At 38.7% G+C, this 20360-nt stretch overlaps 1 protein-coding gene across 1 annotated transcript in view; it reads right to left on the bottom strand.

Moving 5' to 3' along the window:
* Window positions 1–4134: 4134 nt before the first annotated feature.
* The window catches only part of BMERB1 (bMERB domain containing 1), a 197274-nt gene continuing 181048 nt past the window's right edge, over window positions 4135–20360 (bottom strand). Inside the window, exons 3-6 of the mRNA XM_063428846.1 lie at window positions 18882–18955; window positions 8518–8632; window positions 6554–6636; window positions 4135–5024 (exon numbers count right to left, since the gene is read on the bottom strand). Of these exons, the coding sequence (XP_063284916.1) occupies window positions 4912–5024; window positions 6554–6636; window positions 8518–8632; window positions 18882–18955 (385 nt within the window). The 3' untranslated portion in view covers window positions 4135–4911. The remainder of the gene's footprint in view (window positions 5025–6553; window positions 6637–8517; window positions 8633–18881; window positions 18956–20360) is intronic.

Below are 20360 nucleotides of genomic sequence, written 5' to 3'. Positions count from 1 at the left end.
TAACTGTTAGTAAGGAAACATGTCCAGTGTATATAGCAACAATTGATTGACGTAATTTAATACCACTAATTAAGAGGAGGCTGTTATATATTTAGAGCTCACCTTAAATTCAGGTTTCGAATGGCATTCTACCAGTAGACAGTTACTGGCTCTTTATTTCCTGTCTCTATCCAGAACAAACACTTTCGTTCACATTTCAATCAACTGCCTCAATTAGGCCACGCATTTACACAATGGGGTATTAGGGTACGGGGGCTTGATTCCCGCCTTGCCTCGACAAGCCACGGCTCTACTCGACAACCCGTAATGTGTTTACTCCAAATCACTATCTGTAACATTCGTCCTGTCTCTAACAAACCTAGCTCATCTCACCCTCCTCTTTTCCTTCAGGTACTACCACGCTTTCATGGCACAATGCCTTCCTAAATTTCCTTTCAGGGATATATAGTAGCCATCCCGGGAATCTTCAGCACCCTCAGGGCCTAAGTATACTATGCGATCCACTATGTCTCCAAGAATTACAATATGATAAACCTAATTTTCTCTCTCTCCTATCCCTCGACCACAGTCTTTTCCTCTTTTGTCCTCCTTCTTTTCTCTCCTACTCTGACGTATTTCAAGGTACTCTTACAAACCACATCTTGGGTGTCACTTAATACGTTACTTTACCCCCTCATCAAGCCCCCGTCTAGGGTCAGAGAACTGGCTATCTAGGGTTAGGAGCTGGCCTTAGTCGTCCAACGTAGCTGGTGCCACGAGGCCAACTCCCCAATCTCAACACGGAGATTTTCGCCCCTCGGCCCAAATCATAGTTAGAGCCTCGCAATCACCCACCTATCGGGTTTTATAGTCAGGGCCTCACCTAGGCCACACGTATTTGGATCTTTTACTGTCACCGAGAGGCCGCCACCACACTAGTGGCTCGAGCCCCACGCCCAAATCATAGAGCCTTTCACCAGCCGCTTGGCAACTAGCAGGGCCTCACTTGTCACGGGGTAGAGAGCTTTTCACTTCGGCACTAGTTAGCCAGCCAGTTCTACATTGTTTAACCATATTGTTATTAATCAGTTAATTGTTGTTGTGACATTTTCTTTTTCTTTCAGTATGTTCCAAGAAGGCAACATCGGACAAGCCCCAATCTTTTGTACAGATGACCCACTATCCTGGGTTGCAACATTGGCATAACTATTAGGGGTTGCTGACAAAGACACACGGTCTCGTACCTCACCCAACTGACAAACACCCGAGCATAACACACATTTCAACGTCCTCATCTGGTCGCCCAGCTTTTAGGACTCGACAATAAGTTATCACCTATAGCGTTATTCACCTTCTCTTAGAATACACACGACAGAGACGTGACAATCTTCCAGGATTCAGTGGAACACAACATCCACATGCATACTGTTCAAACTGTAGTCTATTATGACACTTTCTTTTTTTGCCACCTTTCATTCAAACCTTCATACAACACTTTCACACTATACCAATCAGACATACAACACCACGTTCTGACAAGCTTTTCAAACCATACCTCGTCTTTAATGCTTACCTTTGGACAGTAAGGTATAAATAATGGGTTCATCACCCCACAACAACATACACGGCTGAGAATTCCAAGCGGTATCAGACTCCCTAGACAGCATCAGTACCACACAAACCTGGTCTTAAAACCTCTGGGCCTTTAACGTTCCAAGGGTTCCGGAGCCCTACAACTTCTTGATCACAGCTAATCAGACTGGCAAAAAAATCGTGTCTCCTCAAATAAATTTTAAGAAGGTACAGACACTACCTCATGGTACACCAACATTCAAACCAGACAATAAGACACTTGCTCTACTAAATAATCCCCTAACTTCTTCTAAATGCGGTTATACATTCATACTCCTTGCGTTAGATTTAGTTGGGACCCGAACTCCTATTTAGAACATCCCTTCAAATTCAGTACCACATCCAGTAGCGGTACGCCGGTACACATAATAAATTAGGTTCACTGGGAATCAGCCATGTGATACAGAACATTCCACAACTGTTAAGAGGTAAGGCAAACAAATCTTATATGATAACTATATTGCAATAAGTGTTTTTTTTTTTTTTTTTTTTTTTTCATTTCCTTTTGCCCCCTTTTACAGGCCTAACCCTACGTCTGTTCCGGCACACCACACCGACTTATTCCAATCACAAGTTATTTCACGATACGACATTAACCAACCACAAGTTTACGGGCGAAGGCCTGTATTTGTGGGAGGAGTTAGCGTTCCTATATAAACGCTACTCCCCCCTTCCTACCTTGCCGGATACGCACACTGTTCACCCCACCCACCTCACCCGCTTATACAATCCATTCAGGAGGGCCTCCTTTTACAGGCCTACCCCTACGTCGGTTCTGGCACACCACACCGACTTATTCCAATCACAAGTTATTTCACGATACGATATTAACCGACCACAAATATATATATATATATATATATCCCCCCCCAAAAAAACATCAAATGTATAAATATCTGATAAAACACCACTATAACTTGCACCAGGTTTGACGTGCAGGCCCTTTGGTATCGATGGATTACCAGACCATGCCAACCATGATTTAGCTGACACAGAGGATGCTAGCCGGGGCCCGGGCATTGTGCACATCAAATGAAGATACAAGCAGCAGCATAAGAATGGCGCTAGAATTACACAATACTGGGAAGAATATGACTGCCAAAAGGCTAATAGAAAGGCGTCTGTCCTTGTTAGGAGACTCCTGGAGCCCCCCAAACACCATCATGGAGATGAGCTTGAGAAACAAGCAGCACTGAGAGGAGGTGAGACTATGACATATTTACTGTTACAGTAAAGAACCTTTTCTTCTTGCTGTAGGTAAAATCTGCTTTCAAGTCAAAATAGATGACCTCTTGTCTTTGTGCAGTCTCTACGATGCCTTTCATTACTAAAGTAAACAACATGTTTTCTGGCCTTACTTCATGACAAAAATCTTCCATTCCCGTTCTTCCCGATTTTTTTTTCTAGTTCTACAAAACACTTCTTAAAATAGATCCCCAGAATAACACTGCATATTGAAGGTGGGCTCTTACACAAAGGCAACATTATATAAACATAATGTGATTTCCATGATTTAATACCAGTTTTGTGCATGACACGACCTCAATGGTCTTCGCAATTACTTACTGACATTGCATATTACTGGCTAGTCCTGAGCTCAAACTCCCACTACGCAAGGGAGTAGCAATCACTATAGTACACATCCACCACAATACATAAAAAAAAAAAATAAAAGAATTACTTGCGCACCATCCCAAATCCCTATGCACATTGAAATAACTGGATGTTTTTTTAGTTTCACTCCAATGGCCCTCGAAGTGTAAGCCCTCCTGCCACATCAAGGCAAACCTCTTAGTTGAGTCCTACGCTAACAATTCCCCTTGCTGATTTCAGCTAAAAGGTAACATCTCTAATGTGACAGAGAGAGGGATATTTTTCTAAACCCCTACACACTTATTAACTCTTAATATGGAACACATGGTGTGTACAAAATATGTTGTTTATGCATTCATTACCCCAAAATGCATTTATCTGCATCACATTTTATATGCCAATTGACTGCCAGTCCCCTAATTTAATCAAATTCCTTTGTCGCAAAATAATACCCTTCTCATAATGTATTCCGTTAACTAGTTTGTGTTATTTGCAAACACTGACACATGACTTTTAATGCCTATTGCAACATACGATACTGATTGAGGCTATAAGCGTGCAGCCTATTTGGTAATGAAATGGGGGCCATCTACTGTTGCAATTCTGGTATTACATCCCATACAAACCACCTGCAAACTTGACCCAGAGGCTTAGTGGTTTTTAATAGAAAGCCCAGAACTTGCATTAATCCTTCTGTATCAATGAAACACAGTATGTGAACAAAGTAATGTTTACTTAATACCAAAACACAAAAGCATTTGCTTGTTTCAATGTGTTCATCTCCATCTATGATCTGCAATAAAACTGCAACAACGGATAGATATTACAACTGTATAATTACATTTAGAAATCCACAAAGGTACAAATAATAATTTATTTATTAGCTGTACTTCACAGTATAGTATGTCCTAAGACCTATATATATATATATTTATTTATTTATGTTTCTATCTGCTAAACATACACTGAGATTTCTAATGTGCAAGGAAAATGCATACAAAGTTCTGGATTTGTTCCATATTTGGATCCATATTTTACATGGTACTTGGTAAAATACGTCTTGTATTTTAAAGAGATTTGCAATTTATGGAGAGGCAAAAATGTCCCTTGAAAGTTCTGACATCACATAAGTTTGTGTACCCCCACATATCAATATATATATTTATATATATTACATGTAAGCAATAAATAAAAAAAAAAAATCAGAATATTTAAAATATTTTCTTAGATTTTTTTTTCTGGATTTTATTCAGAATTGGTCGATATTCACCTCTTTTCGGCTTGTTACGGCACAGAAAAAGTTAAATAACGAAGTACTGTACGCAATAGAAGTATAGGTTTTGGTTCAAGAACTACTAAACCATTCTTCGGAGTGTTAATTTAATCACTGGGAGCAAGTCTGACAGCTGCTAAGTCTACACGTTAATCACTCAGGATGTTACAAATCAGTATTATAATGGTTGCTGGCTGACATAAGAATATATGTAATAAAATATATTCTTGCTATATACACTCTCCTTCCAAACATGCTCGTTTAGTGATCCATGCGACAGTGAGATATTCACTATTGATACACTATTGGAAAATGTGGTACTGTATCTATAGCACATACAGTTCTGGTTATCAGGATTTTGGGTGCTTTAAATCCCTTTTGGTGAACCCCATCATTGCAACAGAGCATTCTGATGACTGATCGCAAGCCCTGTGTTACATTATGCTACACTGGGTTGTGCCACAGCAGTCTTTGAGAATCGCCATCCCTGTTTTCGTTATGGAAGGTTTGGTCGGCGGGAGTTCTGTTTTTTTCTCGGGGACAGTACCTGTGGAAAGAGCAAACATATTTCAATATAGCATTTGTTTACGAACAGTGGTTGTAAAGTAACAAGAGAAAGAACAAAATAGCATCGCTTAGCATGAGTTTTTGAAAAGGAGAATATAGAAAAAGATGAAAGAGAATGATAATGATTTTGTATCCCAACCTTGTGCAATCAAGTGCATCAAATAAAATTTAGATTGACAACCCCACTTACTTTCCTCCATACTCCAGTGCTGGTTTTCATCCAGTAGAAAAACACATTCCTAAAGGGATTTTCTGAGCACCAAAACAACTTTAGCTTAATGAAGCAGTTTCAAGAGTTAAATCACATTTTTTATGTTATTTATGCAGCCCTAGCCTCCCCTCCCCTGGCTGTGACTTACTCAACCAACATAAAACATTATTTTATTTTCAATCAGATCTTAGAGCACAGTGTGTTTACTTTAGTATTTTTTTTATAACCTGCTCTGTTAATTGAACTTTCATAATTCATCATTATGAGACTCATTTAATAGGAAATTAACAGAACTTGAAATAAGAAATTCTCAATTAAACAGACTGTGCAATAAAGGAAGTTTAAAATTTAGATCTCTTTCAAGACGTGTGAATGGAGACCGTGTAGTTCACAGAGGAGAGGTGTGGCTAGGGCTGCATAAACAAAGGGATTTAACTACTATATGGCAGAGAATTCAGCAGTGAGACTTCAAGGGCATGATCCTAAAACTGCTTCATTAAGGTAAAGTTTTTTGCTGCATAATGTCCCTTAAGCCAGGGCTGCATTCAGGCCCTATTCATTGGACAGATGATTTGTAAATGGCTCCCCTTTCTCCCAGTAGTCTGGTGTCACTTTTGAGAGCACAAGAAATGTACAGTTTCTAATCATTCTGTTTGCTACAGTTCAAATATATTTCAAACTTGTTTTTTTTTCCTTAAATTTTTTATATTTCTGAACAAGTTCATTAGAATAGATTATTTTCAAGAAAAATTCAAATTTTTCACTTTTACAACATTTTAATTTTTTGTGCAACTGAACAGCAATCTTTTCGCATAATTGTTGTTTTGTCCCAAGTTTATTTGCTAATTACCATGTTTTAAATAGACTTGTGAACAAATGCATTTCAGGTGGTACAAACTAATCAAATGCCTTTTAATCTGCACAAATTGATCTGTCTGTTTGTGAGTCTTAATCATTGAATAAAACTCCTCATGTTATCCCAGATGTATCAATTCTTTCGGGGCATAGATTAAAAGACACATTTTTGTGCCAATCTAGTTTTAAATTACTACATTTTTTTAATCATCCAGACACATTTCCCTTATTTAACTATTTATTTTTTTATGGACCAGATAAATAACACTGTATGTTCCATATCGGTTGTGGTGTTTAAGCTCACCCCTCTTAGCATTTAGAGAGTTAAATGTTCCCTCTTATTTATATCCAATACCTGTAGCATACATGCAGCCAAGTCCTTATAGACCTAGAATACACTAACACAACAATTAATAAATGTGAAATGCTCCTCAGACACTTACTATCCGTCGGCCTTGTTTCTTTGTCAAGGGGTTTTAATTTGATGCGCAAGAAATCAGAAATTTCCTTGTCTTCCTCTTTTTCCCTGGAAAACAGAAGGTAATGGCACAAAAGAGAATTGCTTATGGACAATTATTTTTCTATAAAACTAGAACAGGCTCTGGAGGTGTCATCTGTAGCCTAGACTTATATATCATTTTTCACATAGACAATGTAGGGAGGGAGGGAGGGAGGGGGCAACAAAAAGGAATGGGAAGGGATTTACATCCATAAATATACACATTTTAAATATCCTATTATGTACATAAAGATTACATCATGTATTTCTGATAATGCAAATATAAAGATCAAATTTAAATTAGTACTCTTTTTCAGGAAGTGCATTGGGAGTCTGTGTGAGTCACAGCCAGGAAGGTGTGGCTATGGATGCATAAACAAAGTGGTTTAACTCCTAAATGGCCGAGCATTGAGCAGCGAGACTGCAGGGGCGTAATCTATACACCAAGAGATCATACTTGTTTGTATCCCTAACGCCATAGTGTTCCTTTAACAAGAGTGGCCTCTCTTATGAATATTTCATTTTGCAATGTTATCCTCACTAGAGGTCTGAAGGGTGTAGTAAAATGAATTGAGTGTAATGAATATTCCCACTCTTACAACTGCCATGACACCTAGTGGCCAATAATGATAGGGCTTTCCATTTTCTGTCCTGTCTTAATCAGTAGAATTTACATTTAGAATACAAGGGATTTTTAAAGTTTTAGTATGAACAAATCAATAAAGATTACATTTTAATTGCATCCCTTCTCCTTATTAATTATTACTGTAAATTATCTTCCTGGCATTTTGGTATAGGCCCAACCAAGGTTAGCTAGGGGGACAATAAATGCTTCAGGACTATATTGACCAGAGAGATCAGTCTGAAGTTTTATTTCTACGGAGTATCATAGGATTCTGGCAAGACTGGCATCGATATGCAACTGTCCACCATTCTTTGACTGAACCATAATAGAACTACTGAACTATAGAGCCTTGTTAGGTGGAGAAGAAGGGCCTTTTGAAAGTATTTGCACCTCTTATATATTGGGCAATCCAACATGAAGGCATATGACTGGAACAGGTTGGGCATAGGAAGTAATTACAAAATGATGTCTACCTTGGACTGAAAGTGCATGTTTCCAATCAAATGTTTTGATTATTCAGCTCACTCAAGCCGGACAGCCCTGTGCAATTCTATGGAAACAGTGGTGTCCTCAGTAGAGAATCAACAGTTATCACAGATGTGCACGGTTTAAGCGTATCCATTTTATGTGTGTTTATATACAAAGTATATTAGACCAGAGTCAGGTTTTCCTCACACTCACCAATCCTAAACACCTAGTTCATCTTTAGCAAACCCTGACGTTATCTGTTGACAGCAGCAGGTGACATTTTGGTGACAGATCTAGCTTGAAGTTAAAAAACACATTCAAAAGATGCACCATGTAGGGTGCAACACTGATACTTCTGGTACCTACCCTTTATATACAAGATCACTCTATACAGTCAGAGCTCTCAAGAAGAGCTCCTAGAAGTTTCTTTGATGCACATTCTGGTGTTGATTGATCATATGTACCAAACTTTGCTTTCTACTTATTAGTCCTGTACCACCAGTCCTAACTGACCCAACATCTGATTATCATTGATGAAAGTGTTTCACCAACATTGACCTTTGCCCTGTCTGTTGCTGTTGCTGTTTCTGTGGCTGTGCATCTGGTTTCCTGCTTCATTCCGTTGTACATTCACACGACAGTCACAGAAAGTTCTAAGAGGATCAATGAATACCTTTGTTCAAGAATTACTGTGTACGAGCAAGTCACCTTCTGCATTGTGGGTCCGGAACTTATGATATCGCTAAAAGCTGGCAGGTCACCCCTCTAATGGAAGACATCTCGATTTTAACTCACATTCCCATTAGGTCACTTACCTTAATCTTTCGACCTCTGCATCATCAACAAGGAAATCCCTTTTTTGCACCAATTTCTGAATCTTTTGAATCAACTCATCTTCTCTTTGCTTCTGTTGGTTTGTTTTTTCTGTCTCTGCATTACGAATGAGCAAAATAAAAGTATATTTAACAGGAATTACAATCATTTGGAATTGGTCCTTTATAGCATACTTTTGTGTGTACTTTTTATTATACTTCCTTCTACATCCAACGCTAAAATATAGAAATTTACAAGATGCTTGGAACGAAGTATGAATATATTCAGATGTGTCTTGTACATTTTAGCAAAAGAAAGTGAAGTGACACAACTCCCAGCAGACTCTACGCGGAGCAGTAAACATTTCATTGTATCTAACATAGCAAGTACAAGCACAACAAACTGAAGTCTGTGAAGTTTCAGATATTTGCAAAAGATCTAGAAAACAAAACCTACATTGTGAGGATGGGTTTAGTACCCACTGGAATCCAGCATTTCCAAAGGAATAAGACCCCTCAGTCAGTGAGAAACAGCTACTATTCTGGTAGATCATATAGCGCATTAGAATGAACACTCCAATGAGAGCTGCATGATGTGTGACTCTATTGATACTTGCCTCACAGGGTGGTGGTCATCACCAGTGGGAAGAGTTCTCTGAGGACAATGGGACAGTGGGTTTTGGGAGAGGAGTATGGTGAACAAGAAAGAAGGAAATGCTGCGACACCCCAAGAAATGCATAGGAGAGGGTGGCTTTAGTACCTATCTTCTCATCACTACAGGCGGATTCCCGTAATAGATCTCCACACCTGCTCAGCTTAGAAAGGGGAAGCATCCTTATGGAAGCGTTTCCTTAGACGTTTCCTATATTAATAGAAGGGGTGGAGAGTAATTTCCTAACTTGGGAGGGGTGAAAGGGGAAGTAAAAACCAAAAAAAAGTTACCTGCTCTCTCTCCTGAATCCCTATGTATATTTAAACAAATGGAGGTCATCTAGTTACTCTAATGGCCATTGGAGTAACTAAATGACCTCCATTTGTTTAAATATACATAGGGATTCAGGATAGAGCGCAGGTAACTTTTTTGGGGGGTTTTTATTGTATGTATGGTGGCTGATGTGTACTGTGGTCGTTGCTGCCGCCCCGGAGTGATGGGAGTGAGAGCAGGACTTATCTTTTTGTATTTGAAAGGGGAAGTAGTCTGACAAGGAGGAGCTGATGGTTACTGACAGGATAATTGAACTCCAAGACTTCATCAAGACTTGGTAATTCAGACTTAGCATCTGTTGGCTGGGAAGGTGCTACTTTATATCAAAAAAACTAAAATCTTGTTTGTGGCAGGGAAATGAGGAGGGTTTCTGAATTGTTCATATTTATGTACTTTGCCGGGATGAATGCCCACAGGTTGGTGCTACTACTACCTGATTATCATTACTAGTTTCTAGGAGGGGTTGGAGGTGAACACTAGAGAACGGATGGAGGTAGGAAATGTCTGGGATTATTGGGCACATGAAACCAAAGCATGATGATGTTTACAAGGAGAGCAGAGGAGGGGGGAACAGACATGATTATGGATGGGGTTGCTGCTGGAGTTTCTGAGTGGGGGTTGTGACTGGTTCATGAAGCGGCACTATGATAGTAGACAAGTTTGTGTTATGTTCTGATACGAGCTGAAATAACGTTCAACGTTCATCACCTAGCAATTTACATTGTTTGTTTTCACAGGAATGGGAGGGGTTAATGACTGTTCTTAGGTAGGGAATTTGATATTTACATCTCACCTAGGACTCAAATAGACACACACAGGGTCCAAAGAAACAAAGTTACCTGAGCTCTCTCCCAAATCCCTATGTATATTTAAACAAATGGAGGTTATTTAGTTACTCCAATGGCCACTGGAGGGAATTACCACCTGCCACATCAAGGCAAACCTCTCAGGTGGGTCCTACTCTAACCATTCACCTTGCTTAATTGAGCTTCTGGCAAAGATATCTCTAATTAGACAGAGAGGGGTAATTGTTATATCCTCCTCTACATATTTATTAACCCTTAATAGGGAACACATGTGATGGGCGGCAGCATTGCAACATAGCTGTGTGATACAAAAAGTGAATGCAAATACAAAAAAACAAGTCCTGCGCTCAAACTCCCACTAATGTTGGGCGGCAGCAACGACCATAGTACACATCAGCCCCAAGACATACAGAGAAAAACAAAGAAAAAAAGTTGTTGTTTTTTATTTGGACACACAGGGTACAGCCTTGTTACCACTAAACACTCATGTGTGAACATCCTATTGCTGGGGATTGGCTCAGGGCCTCAACAGGGAAATTGTGCCCGTGGGGAGAGAGGGAGAGTGGGGGGGACGGGACACCTATTACTCTCACATTCACATAGGTGCCCTCTAGTACTAGGGGGATATTAGGGCCTCATGGCCACCAGGGAGATATTCTCTCTTTTTTACCCTTAATTATAGGGAAATGAAAATTCATGAGTGGAGAAAGCACTTGCTATGAGATCTTAGATACAAACAAATATCAATAGCTTTTCTCCAGGAGACACATTTTAAGGAGGCGCAGCACCAACATTGCAAAATAGAACCAGGATTCAAAAAGGACCCAGACAACAGGTGCACATTCATACTGTACACCCTAAATGGTAGTGAATTAGGAATAACAACACACAAGAAGGATTTGGGAATTGTTATAGACAACAAACTAGGCAACAATGTGAAATATCAATCCGCAGTTGCTAAGGCCAGTAAGGTTTTGTCATATATAAATAGGGGCATTAATTCTCGGGATGAAAATATAATTTAGCCTCTTTATAAATCACTGGTCAGACCACACCTTGACTATGCTGTGCAATTTGGGGCACCTGTTCTAAAGGATATTATGGCACTAAAAAAAGTGCAGAGGAGGGCTACAAAATCAATAAAAGGAATGGAACATTTTAGTTTAGGAAAACGGCGCCTCAAAGGGGATTTGACAGCAGATATCTATTCATAAACGGCTATACAAAGGACATGTATTTTTTATACTGGAAGAAATTAGATTTAGTCTTAGGCAAAGGAAATTGATTTTTACAGTAAGAACAATGAGGATGTTAAATTCTCTGCCTGATTGGGTGGTTTTATCAGAGTCTGTACAGATGTTTAAACAGCAAAAACATAATATTCAGAAATATAATATTTATTTAGTGGGCTAATAGCTTCTTCGAAGGCGATATCTGACTGCCATTTAGGGGTTAAGAAGGATTTTCCCCCCTGTTTGTTGCAAAATTGGAAACTTTTTTTTTTGGCCTGCTTTTGTATCAACAGCAAAAACAAATGTGAGAAAGGCTAAACCTGATGTATGCATGTCTCTTTTCACCTATGTAACTGTAACTATATTCTGTATCATTACAGCGTCATTTTCATGGTATCTGCAAATTTTGTGAAAACCCCCGACGATAACATGACCACTATGTAGGAGAAAAGATGATTCTTATAAATAAATAAATATATATATATTTTTTGTTTTGTTTTATTCACTACTCCTCACATCTTACTTTACAATGTTGAAATTAACTTAAAGGACCTCTCCATACACATAAGCACTTTAGCTTGCTCAAAGAGTGTGTTCTCTTTTTTTCATTTTACATAAAGTGCAAATTTCATTACAAAGTGTGACTTTTAGAAATTAATCTTATTACATCCCCTTGGCTGTCAATCAGATAACCGGTCCTGTTACTTCCTGGTTTGGTTAGCTCAGTGGAGCTAAACTCAAGTGGCAGCAATTGACCAGAGCACCAAAGACTTCTCATTGAGCTGCACTGGGTAGTCTGTGGTTGGACAGTAACAGAATGTCTGGGGAAAGAAGGGGGAGCTTGGAAAGGCAGTAGACAAGAAAACTGCAGCTTTTGCAATTAGTGTTTTGATGGAAAAACACATAATTAAAAGTTTTCAATGAGGGTTTATATACTAAATAGTGTTGTTTTTTTGTTTTTTTATTTAGAACTCTTTTTTGGCAATAGACTCTTAATCCAGCACTAGATATAAACACAAAACATCAATGTACATCACCTATAACCTAAAAAAGTTGATACATACCTGCTGGTTATATTAAACACCCTATTTGATGATATATTCGTTTTAATGTCTTGTCAAACTCACTATGATCGTAAACTGTTACAGTAAAGATTTCCTGCACTGTGCCAATGCGTAAGAGAATACTAACTACTCCTATAAATTCATATCAGCAGGAAGTCTTCAGAGGTTCATCAAGACACCCACAGGCCATCACTGTTCTCTGCCCCATAAACTTTTAATATATACTCAATTACATAGTTTTGCTACATGAAACAAAATCCTGCCATGCTAGGTTAATTTCTCATCTTGGCGTGAGATACATATTTTAAAATGAGCAAGATGGGATTTGCCTCTGGCATTCTATGCCTACCTACGATAGACTTCGGAGTAAAGTTTTTTCTAGCTGATTTACTGAGAGCTTCATAATTCAATGAAATGGCAACAGATCTCACACAGAAGCAGAGGTGTACTAAAGGTCAGCAACATGTGGTACAAGATTTGTGTCAACTAGACTTGTGCAAATATTTGTTCTGAGCCGTTCATTCAAATAAAATTTCTTTTAATCCAGTCCACTTTCTCACTGGAAGCTGGCTAAAAATGTAAAATTCAACGATGATCAAATATAGAACTGCAGATGTTTGCAGAACAAATTTTTCATTTGGCTAAACCAACAATAGTCTGTAGTAGTTGTGGTTCCAGGTGTGCTCTGCCCCTCCCCTACCCCAATGTAAGTAACATACCTGTGCATTAGGTTTCAAATGAATTGCAATTCGGCTAAATTCCCAATCCCCGAAAACACAATATGTAAGAATCACAAAACAAACTAAACAGACCGTGCACAGAACCATTTCATTTGTTTGTGATTCAGAGTTTTGTCCGTTGCACCCCCAAAGAAAAGACGATTAATGGTTAAGTGTCAGCCACTGCAAGTTGAGAGAAGTAACCAATAGAGGGGGGAAAAGGAGGAGCAACACTAGGTGCAAAAGGGACATTGTACCCAGACCACTTCAATGAGCTGAAGTGGTCTGGGTGCCTACAGTGTCCCTTTACGTCCATGTCCACTATGCATGCATCCAGGTGGCCACCCAGAGTGGGCTATGTCCAGCAATATGAGCCACATCACGTCTCCCAGTCAAATACAGACACCAGGGAGAAGTGCACACTCAGGATTACCCAGATACCCACCCACTGAGCGCAGATCATACTACGAAAATTAAAGGCAATATGGAGGCATGACAGAGGGGGTATGGTGCATTAAGGCACCCTATTTACAGTCAAAACAGCGTACCCTTCACTGCTTTATCAAGTTATTGATCCATGTTTGGACCCTCTGGCACTGCTATTTTACCTTGCCCTTCTGGACTGGATTTGGTTGTCCTGGGCTTGGGTTCCACATTGCCTAATCTTCCCAACGCTGGCTCTCTGTAGGTTGCCTAGTACAGTGTGGGTCTTATTCTTAAAGAAATAGCCAGTTATAAAAGTGACTGATAATGAGAGTTTGTATAGCCTATATTTCTTAAGAAATCAAATTGGTCTGAACAGAAAAAGATCTGTGTTCCAACATAAAGGGGCACCCCAGGCTCCTACAGCATTTTAGCTCACTACAGTGCTTCATTTGTGATGAATGTGTCCTCTTTTTTATTTATTTTATTTTATCCATTTCACAAAAAGTGAAAATTTCAAAAGATATAGAAAATAGAAATGTGGCACTTTTTATAAATTAACCTTGTTACGCGCCCCTGACTGTCAATCAGACACATGGCCCTGTTACTTCCTGGCTATATAGCTCAGTGGAGCTAAACTCAATAGGCAGCAATTGCCCAGAGCTCCTGCCTTGTAAATACTTCTCATTGAGCTGTATGGGAAAGTCTGTGATTGGACAGCCACTTTAGACATAGGAAAGTCTGGGTGGGATTAGAAGGGGAGGGCTTGCAAAAGCTTCAGAGATAGAGATATTCAGGTTTTGCAAATAGTTTTTAGATATAATCCCAATAAAAAATGCATTGTCAAACAAGTGCATATTTTCATTGGGACTAGGTCTAGTAAACAGTGGTTTAAAAAAAAAAATGCATTTGGGCAGTTGAGTGTCCCTTTAACTATATGTTTAACCCCTTAAGGACACATGACATGTGTGACATGTCATGATTCCCTTTTATTCCAGAAGTTTGGTCCTTAAGGGGTTAAAAGCGAAATTATAGATTTGTGAACCAAAGCCCTTTGGTCTACTGCATTGAGGTGCTAGATTATTAGGGACAGATTTAAAACATATTTTTAAAAGAATTTTTAAGAAGCCAAAGTAGCCTTCAAACACGATAATATCAATAATTAACGGAAATTCATTATAGTTGACAGTATTGTTATTGAAATAGCCAGCTATTTATCAGGCTGCTACATTTAGAAATGTTTCAGATTCACACTGTCTTGTTGGAAGATAATAGAATAAAGAATAGTCTTTATTTAAACATTTATTTAAACATGACATGGTAGATGAAACACCATGCACTAAAATAGAAAATCTGGTTAATTAGTATAATTGAGAATGCATTTCTTTTATACTGTGTCTGACCAGTCAGCTGTTTAAGGACTGAACCCACACTTTCCCAAAGACTGTGAAACGGTCTTGAGTGTTGATCATGGGTGTCTGCAGCACATGGCAAGAACAAGCCAATGCCTCCATCTCTGGAACTTGTTTAGCTTTTGATTTGGGGTCAGAAAGTGACAGTGTCAATACACATTACAGTATGGCTAGCCCCAAAAGTTTCCACTGGACACCTCTGCTGCGGATGTGAAGAAAGACACCCCTGCCAGAGTCAATAGAGAAACTATATATAAAGCATGCTGTAATCAATGGATTGTTAATTAAATTTGGGTTTGATTGTCATTTTTTAATATCTCCCCTCACATGCAATAGTCCTAAAATCGAATAACCCGCCCCAAAAAGCTCTTCAAGGCCATTGTTTAGAGGATTCCATGATATTATCACATTTGCATGAGTTGTACTATCTAGTTATCCATGGCTATGTGGAACGAACCATACATTTTGTGTTTATCAAAAACAACTTTTATTATCCTGTTTCTCAGTAGCATTATTAAAATGGCAGCACACTCATCTGTTAGGCCTCCATCCTAGCCTCCAGCTAGGTCTAGACGCGACAACTTACATCAAATATGGGCAGACGCCGAGATGGATGAAGACATAAACCGCTTATAGCTGCACAAAGAATAAAAACTTGTGTTTCTACATTCAAAATAAGTCATCTGATTTCATAATTTCTAATTTAATAATTTTGTAACTACAGATGGGATCATTGAAGAAAGAGAGACACAATTATAAGGTCCATCCAGATTACTCAACTGTTCTAAAACAAACATGCTTACGTTTTTCTTTCAGTTTTAGCAATACAGTATATTTCCTTCATTGTCTGGGGGGTAAACCAAACACTGCTTTGTTACTTTATTGTAGATTTCATACCACATGACAAAATCCATAAACCTTTGCCGGTTGGTTTAATGAGTACAATGCTAACAAAAATCTGTACCATGTTCACAAGGAACTGTATAAAGGATTTTATTAGCAGGCAGCCGCACCGACTACACAGTGATATCAGCAACATATAGTCTGCATGAATAGTCACTGGCATGTCTAATACGCAATTGGGATATTGGCGGATAGGAACAAACTGTCAGACAACAAATGCTGAGTACAAAAATGGTATCCATTCCCCAGCTGTAAAGCTCTGTGCTTTCTAGGCTGTGACCATTATAAAGGCCTAATTAGGATGTGATTCGGATTTCCATGAAGTGTGTCCCTAAGGAAAAGAAATGTACTCTATTTGCTATAGTTTTTTTTCCCCTGAGAATTCTTAGTGCAGGCATCCCACAATACACAGAGTATTGGCTGGATGCTTGTACTTTATATTCAGCAATAAACATTTGGGTCAGGCAGATATAAGCATAGCTATGTAAGCCATTTTGGTTGACAAGACGACCACTTCAGGTAATTAAAGGGACACTATAGTCACCAGAACAACTACAGCTTATTGAATTTGTTCTGGTAAGTAGAATCGTTACCTTCAGGCTTTTTGCTGTAAACACTGTCTTTTCAGAGAAAATGCAGTGTTTACATTACAGCCTAGTGATAACTTCACTGGCCACTCCTCAGATGGCTGTTAGAGATCCTTCCTGGGTCATGGCTGCCTAAAATGCACCCAAACATTCAGTGTCTCCTCCCTCTGCATGCAGACACTGAACTTTCCTCATAGAGATTCATTGATTCAATTCATCTCTATGAGGAGATGCTGATTGGCCAGGGCTGTGTTTGAATCATGCTGGCTCTGCCCCTGATCTGCCTCTTTGTCAGTCTCAGCCAATCTTATGGGGAAGCATTGTGATTGGATCAGGCCACCACTTCTGATGATGTCAGCAGGCAGTGGGCAGGTCAAAATGAAACCGGGACAAAGCCTGCAGCTGCAGGCTTGAATACAAGTAATATTTTACTATATTTAGGGAGGCATGAGGGGGCCAGGGAGGCTAGATGGTGGTTTTAACCCTATAGGGTCAGAAATACATGTTTTTGTTCCTGACCGTATAGTGCTCTTTTAAACAATAGTACTTTAGAAATTGCATCGTGGTAGGTAATAATTAACCACAAAATCACATAACTGACAAGTTCACTTGTGAATTTAAAGATTCATTTCAGATTTTTGTATATATGGTTTTTAGGTATGCAAAATGCTGTACAAATAGACTATAAAGGATCCACAATTACTAATGCAGAAAATGGCATCTTTATAGTACACCAGTAATGTCAAAAAGGCATTTACTAGTTTGTTCCAAATCTGTTAACCCCAGTCTCAAGAGTCATATCATAAACAACATGGCTTCTCCCAGCAACCTGTATTTATGAGTATGGTTACAATACATCCAAAGATAAAAACTGTAAAAGGCATCAAAGAAAGCACGTTTTAATATTGATAATGACGATGACATAATGATTTTTGGGGGGAATTTCACTTGCTTTCAGATGAAAATTTAATATTTCTAAATATAGCCTCAAGGCCACTCTTGTAGATACAATTAGGTTATAAAATTGGTGTCATGCCAGAAGCAACATCTCTCTAATATTTTGTTCAGACTTGCAGGTTGGCAGCTCTGCTTTCTGTACTTGCATGGGCAATGCCGTGGGGAAGAAATTAATCACATTTCTCTGTGCATATCTATAACTGAAAGGGTTATGGCCCTGCTGATCCAAAAAGACCCAGAGCTCTCATCTTTATCCAATCATCTAGATGAAAAACCATCCAGCAAATTAATGTCTCCTTCCATAACACAAAAAGTTTCAAGACAATATACTTGTATTATTACTATTAAAAAAAACAAACCAAAAAACTTCATAACTTCAGCAATGAAAGGTTGTACTATGCATTTCTTTGCCCAACTGTTTGTCACTTAAAGGTTGCTTATTATACTACGACCACATACGTTAATGGGTAGTGTAAGTGTTAGAATAGTGTAGCGGAAATGTTTACTGTTATAGCAGTGCCACACCCCAGTTCTGCCAGTTGTTGGTGGGAGTTACAGTTCTGGGTAGCAGCCATTTCAGCTACTGCCATTAATTTAGCTCGGGAAAGAGCTCAACTAAAATGGTGTCAGGAGTGTAACTCCTCCCACTAGTTTATGATACTGCGCTAATGTTCCATTCTGTAATTAGGATTGTGTTTTTTTCTGCCAAATTAAGAAAAAGTTGAGTCAACTGGCACTGTATAAACATTATATCTATCTAAACAGGTGTTTTATGGAAAGTGGCAGCAATGTACATTTTGCTTTGTGCACCAATACCATTGAAATATGTATCACAGATCATTAAGATATGACAAGTCTTCCATACATGTGAATTGCTTAATTGTCTTGGAGTGGAATGACCCTGCAACAAGCAGGGATTGGCAGAATCTGTATTTCTACATTTTAAGTGAAACTAATTATAATGTGCTTCACTTTAAATATTTCATTGCATTTCACAGTTTCTGTGAAGGAACCCAGGCAGTCAGTCACAAAAAAATGACTTTAATTAAACTGTGTTTAAAACTAAACGGAATTATAAAGTGGTTAATAATTAGTTGTTTTTAATCAAGCATGCAAACTTGTATGCTTGATATTCATCATCTGGGCATCGAAAGGGAATAAAAATATCAGTTCTCTCTCTCTCTCTGAGAGAGAGCACGAGCGGGAGAGAGAGAGAGCGCGTGAGCGAGAGAGAGATAGAGAGAAGAATCCAGCAGTTGCTAATCATTTGTATTTTACCTGGGATATCTACTAAAGTCTGCAGCTCCTGTTTCAGGTTCATTATTTCCTTGCACAGCTGAATGTCGTCGATCCTGTGGGAGGAACAAATGATCACAACATTAGGACAAATTACCTGTGTGATTCAGCCTTTTGTCTATACCTAACAAGACATGAAACAAAGACAGACAGTTGTTGGCAATCACCTTTATCACCATTGAGCATTGGAGAAGGCTCTGTTATTGCTACTTGTAATTCAAGTGCCCTGGAGAACTTATAACTGAGAGCGTACAGCCTCCTACAGGCTTGCAAATTGAAGGGGTAGTAATGGGTATATTTTAAAAAGCTTATAAACCCGTTAAAGGTCATTTACAGGATTATTCATAACAATCCTTCAAGATCCTATATCAAACTGGAACATCCCATCTATTTAACAATGACAGACCGTTACAGATCAGCAGACGCTAAATCAAAAGGGTATTCCATAATGATGTAGGGTCTTTATAAACGGAGTTGTCGTGGTAGTATGCAATATCATTAGTCCTTAAAGAAAAACTCAAAACACCATAGCCACTACAGGAGTTTCTTGTCGCCCCTGCAGCCCTGTTGTTAGTAGTTAAACCATTTAGAACGGTTTAACTTCTTACGTGTGGTTACTGGGTGCTGTTTCCTGCCTCCACTACTCCAGGCATAGAGAAAAAAGCTCACGAAGGGACTACAGGCCACTCCTGCTACCATAACAACGCCAGCATGCATGTTTCTCTTTATTCTTGTTTCTATATTCTAGAACAGTGGTTCTCAATCTTCATTTCACATGGACCTAACCAATGTGCATGAGTATTCTATTCTTCAGGTGTAATGCAATGCATATTAAAATTCTGCACAATTTATTTCCAGTGTCACGGACATCTCATTGTTAATATGGTAGACAAGTTATTCTTTATTTGTGTCTTGTTACATGGGGGCTTTACAAATATGATATGCTTGGTAAAAACAGAAGAAAATGACGAGTACCAACAGTATAGGGACCACTACTGTAGAAAATAAGTCCAAACATGGAACTGTGCCCAACAGTTAATAGATACTAGCTTTTGAGCATTTTACATGTTAAATCCTATTCAATGCATGTACAAGTCAGTAAAATGTGACTAAATCGCTACAAAAAATGTAAATACAAAATCTGCTTCACCACATCCCAGCTAAACTGATAGATTAAACATTTCTGTTAGTGAATAATGAAACCATCACATGACTTAGAAATAAAAATAAAATGATTGCCAAACTACTCCAAATTAGTAAAAGGGAAGTAAAGAATATTCCATAACTTTATAAAAAAATGTGAAAGATAAAAGTATATACACCATTGGTGGATCAGTGCTCCCCCAAGCATGGTACAATCCACTGCCCAGCCTATGTTATTAGCAGCTGTTCTCTCACTTCCTGCAACAGCACTGGGCCTGGAACCCACCTTTAGTCCGTGGTAAAGTACTGTAAAGGAAG

The sequence above is a fragment of the Pelobates fuscus genome, chromosome 8 (genome assembly GCF_036172605.1).
Source record: "Pelobates fuscus isolate aPelFus1 chromosome 8, aPelFus1.pri, whole genome shotgun sequence".
In the NCBI taxonomy this organism is placed as follows: domain Eukaryota; kingdom Metazoa; phylum Chordata; class Amphibia; order Anura; family Pelobatidae; genus Pelobates; species Pelobates fuscus.
This window is presented reverse-complemented; position numbering and strand designations above follow the sequence as displayed.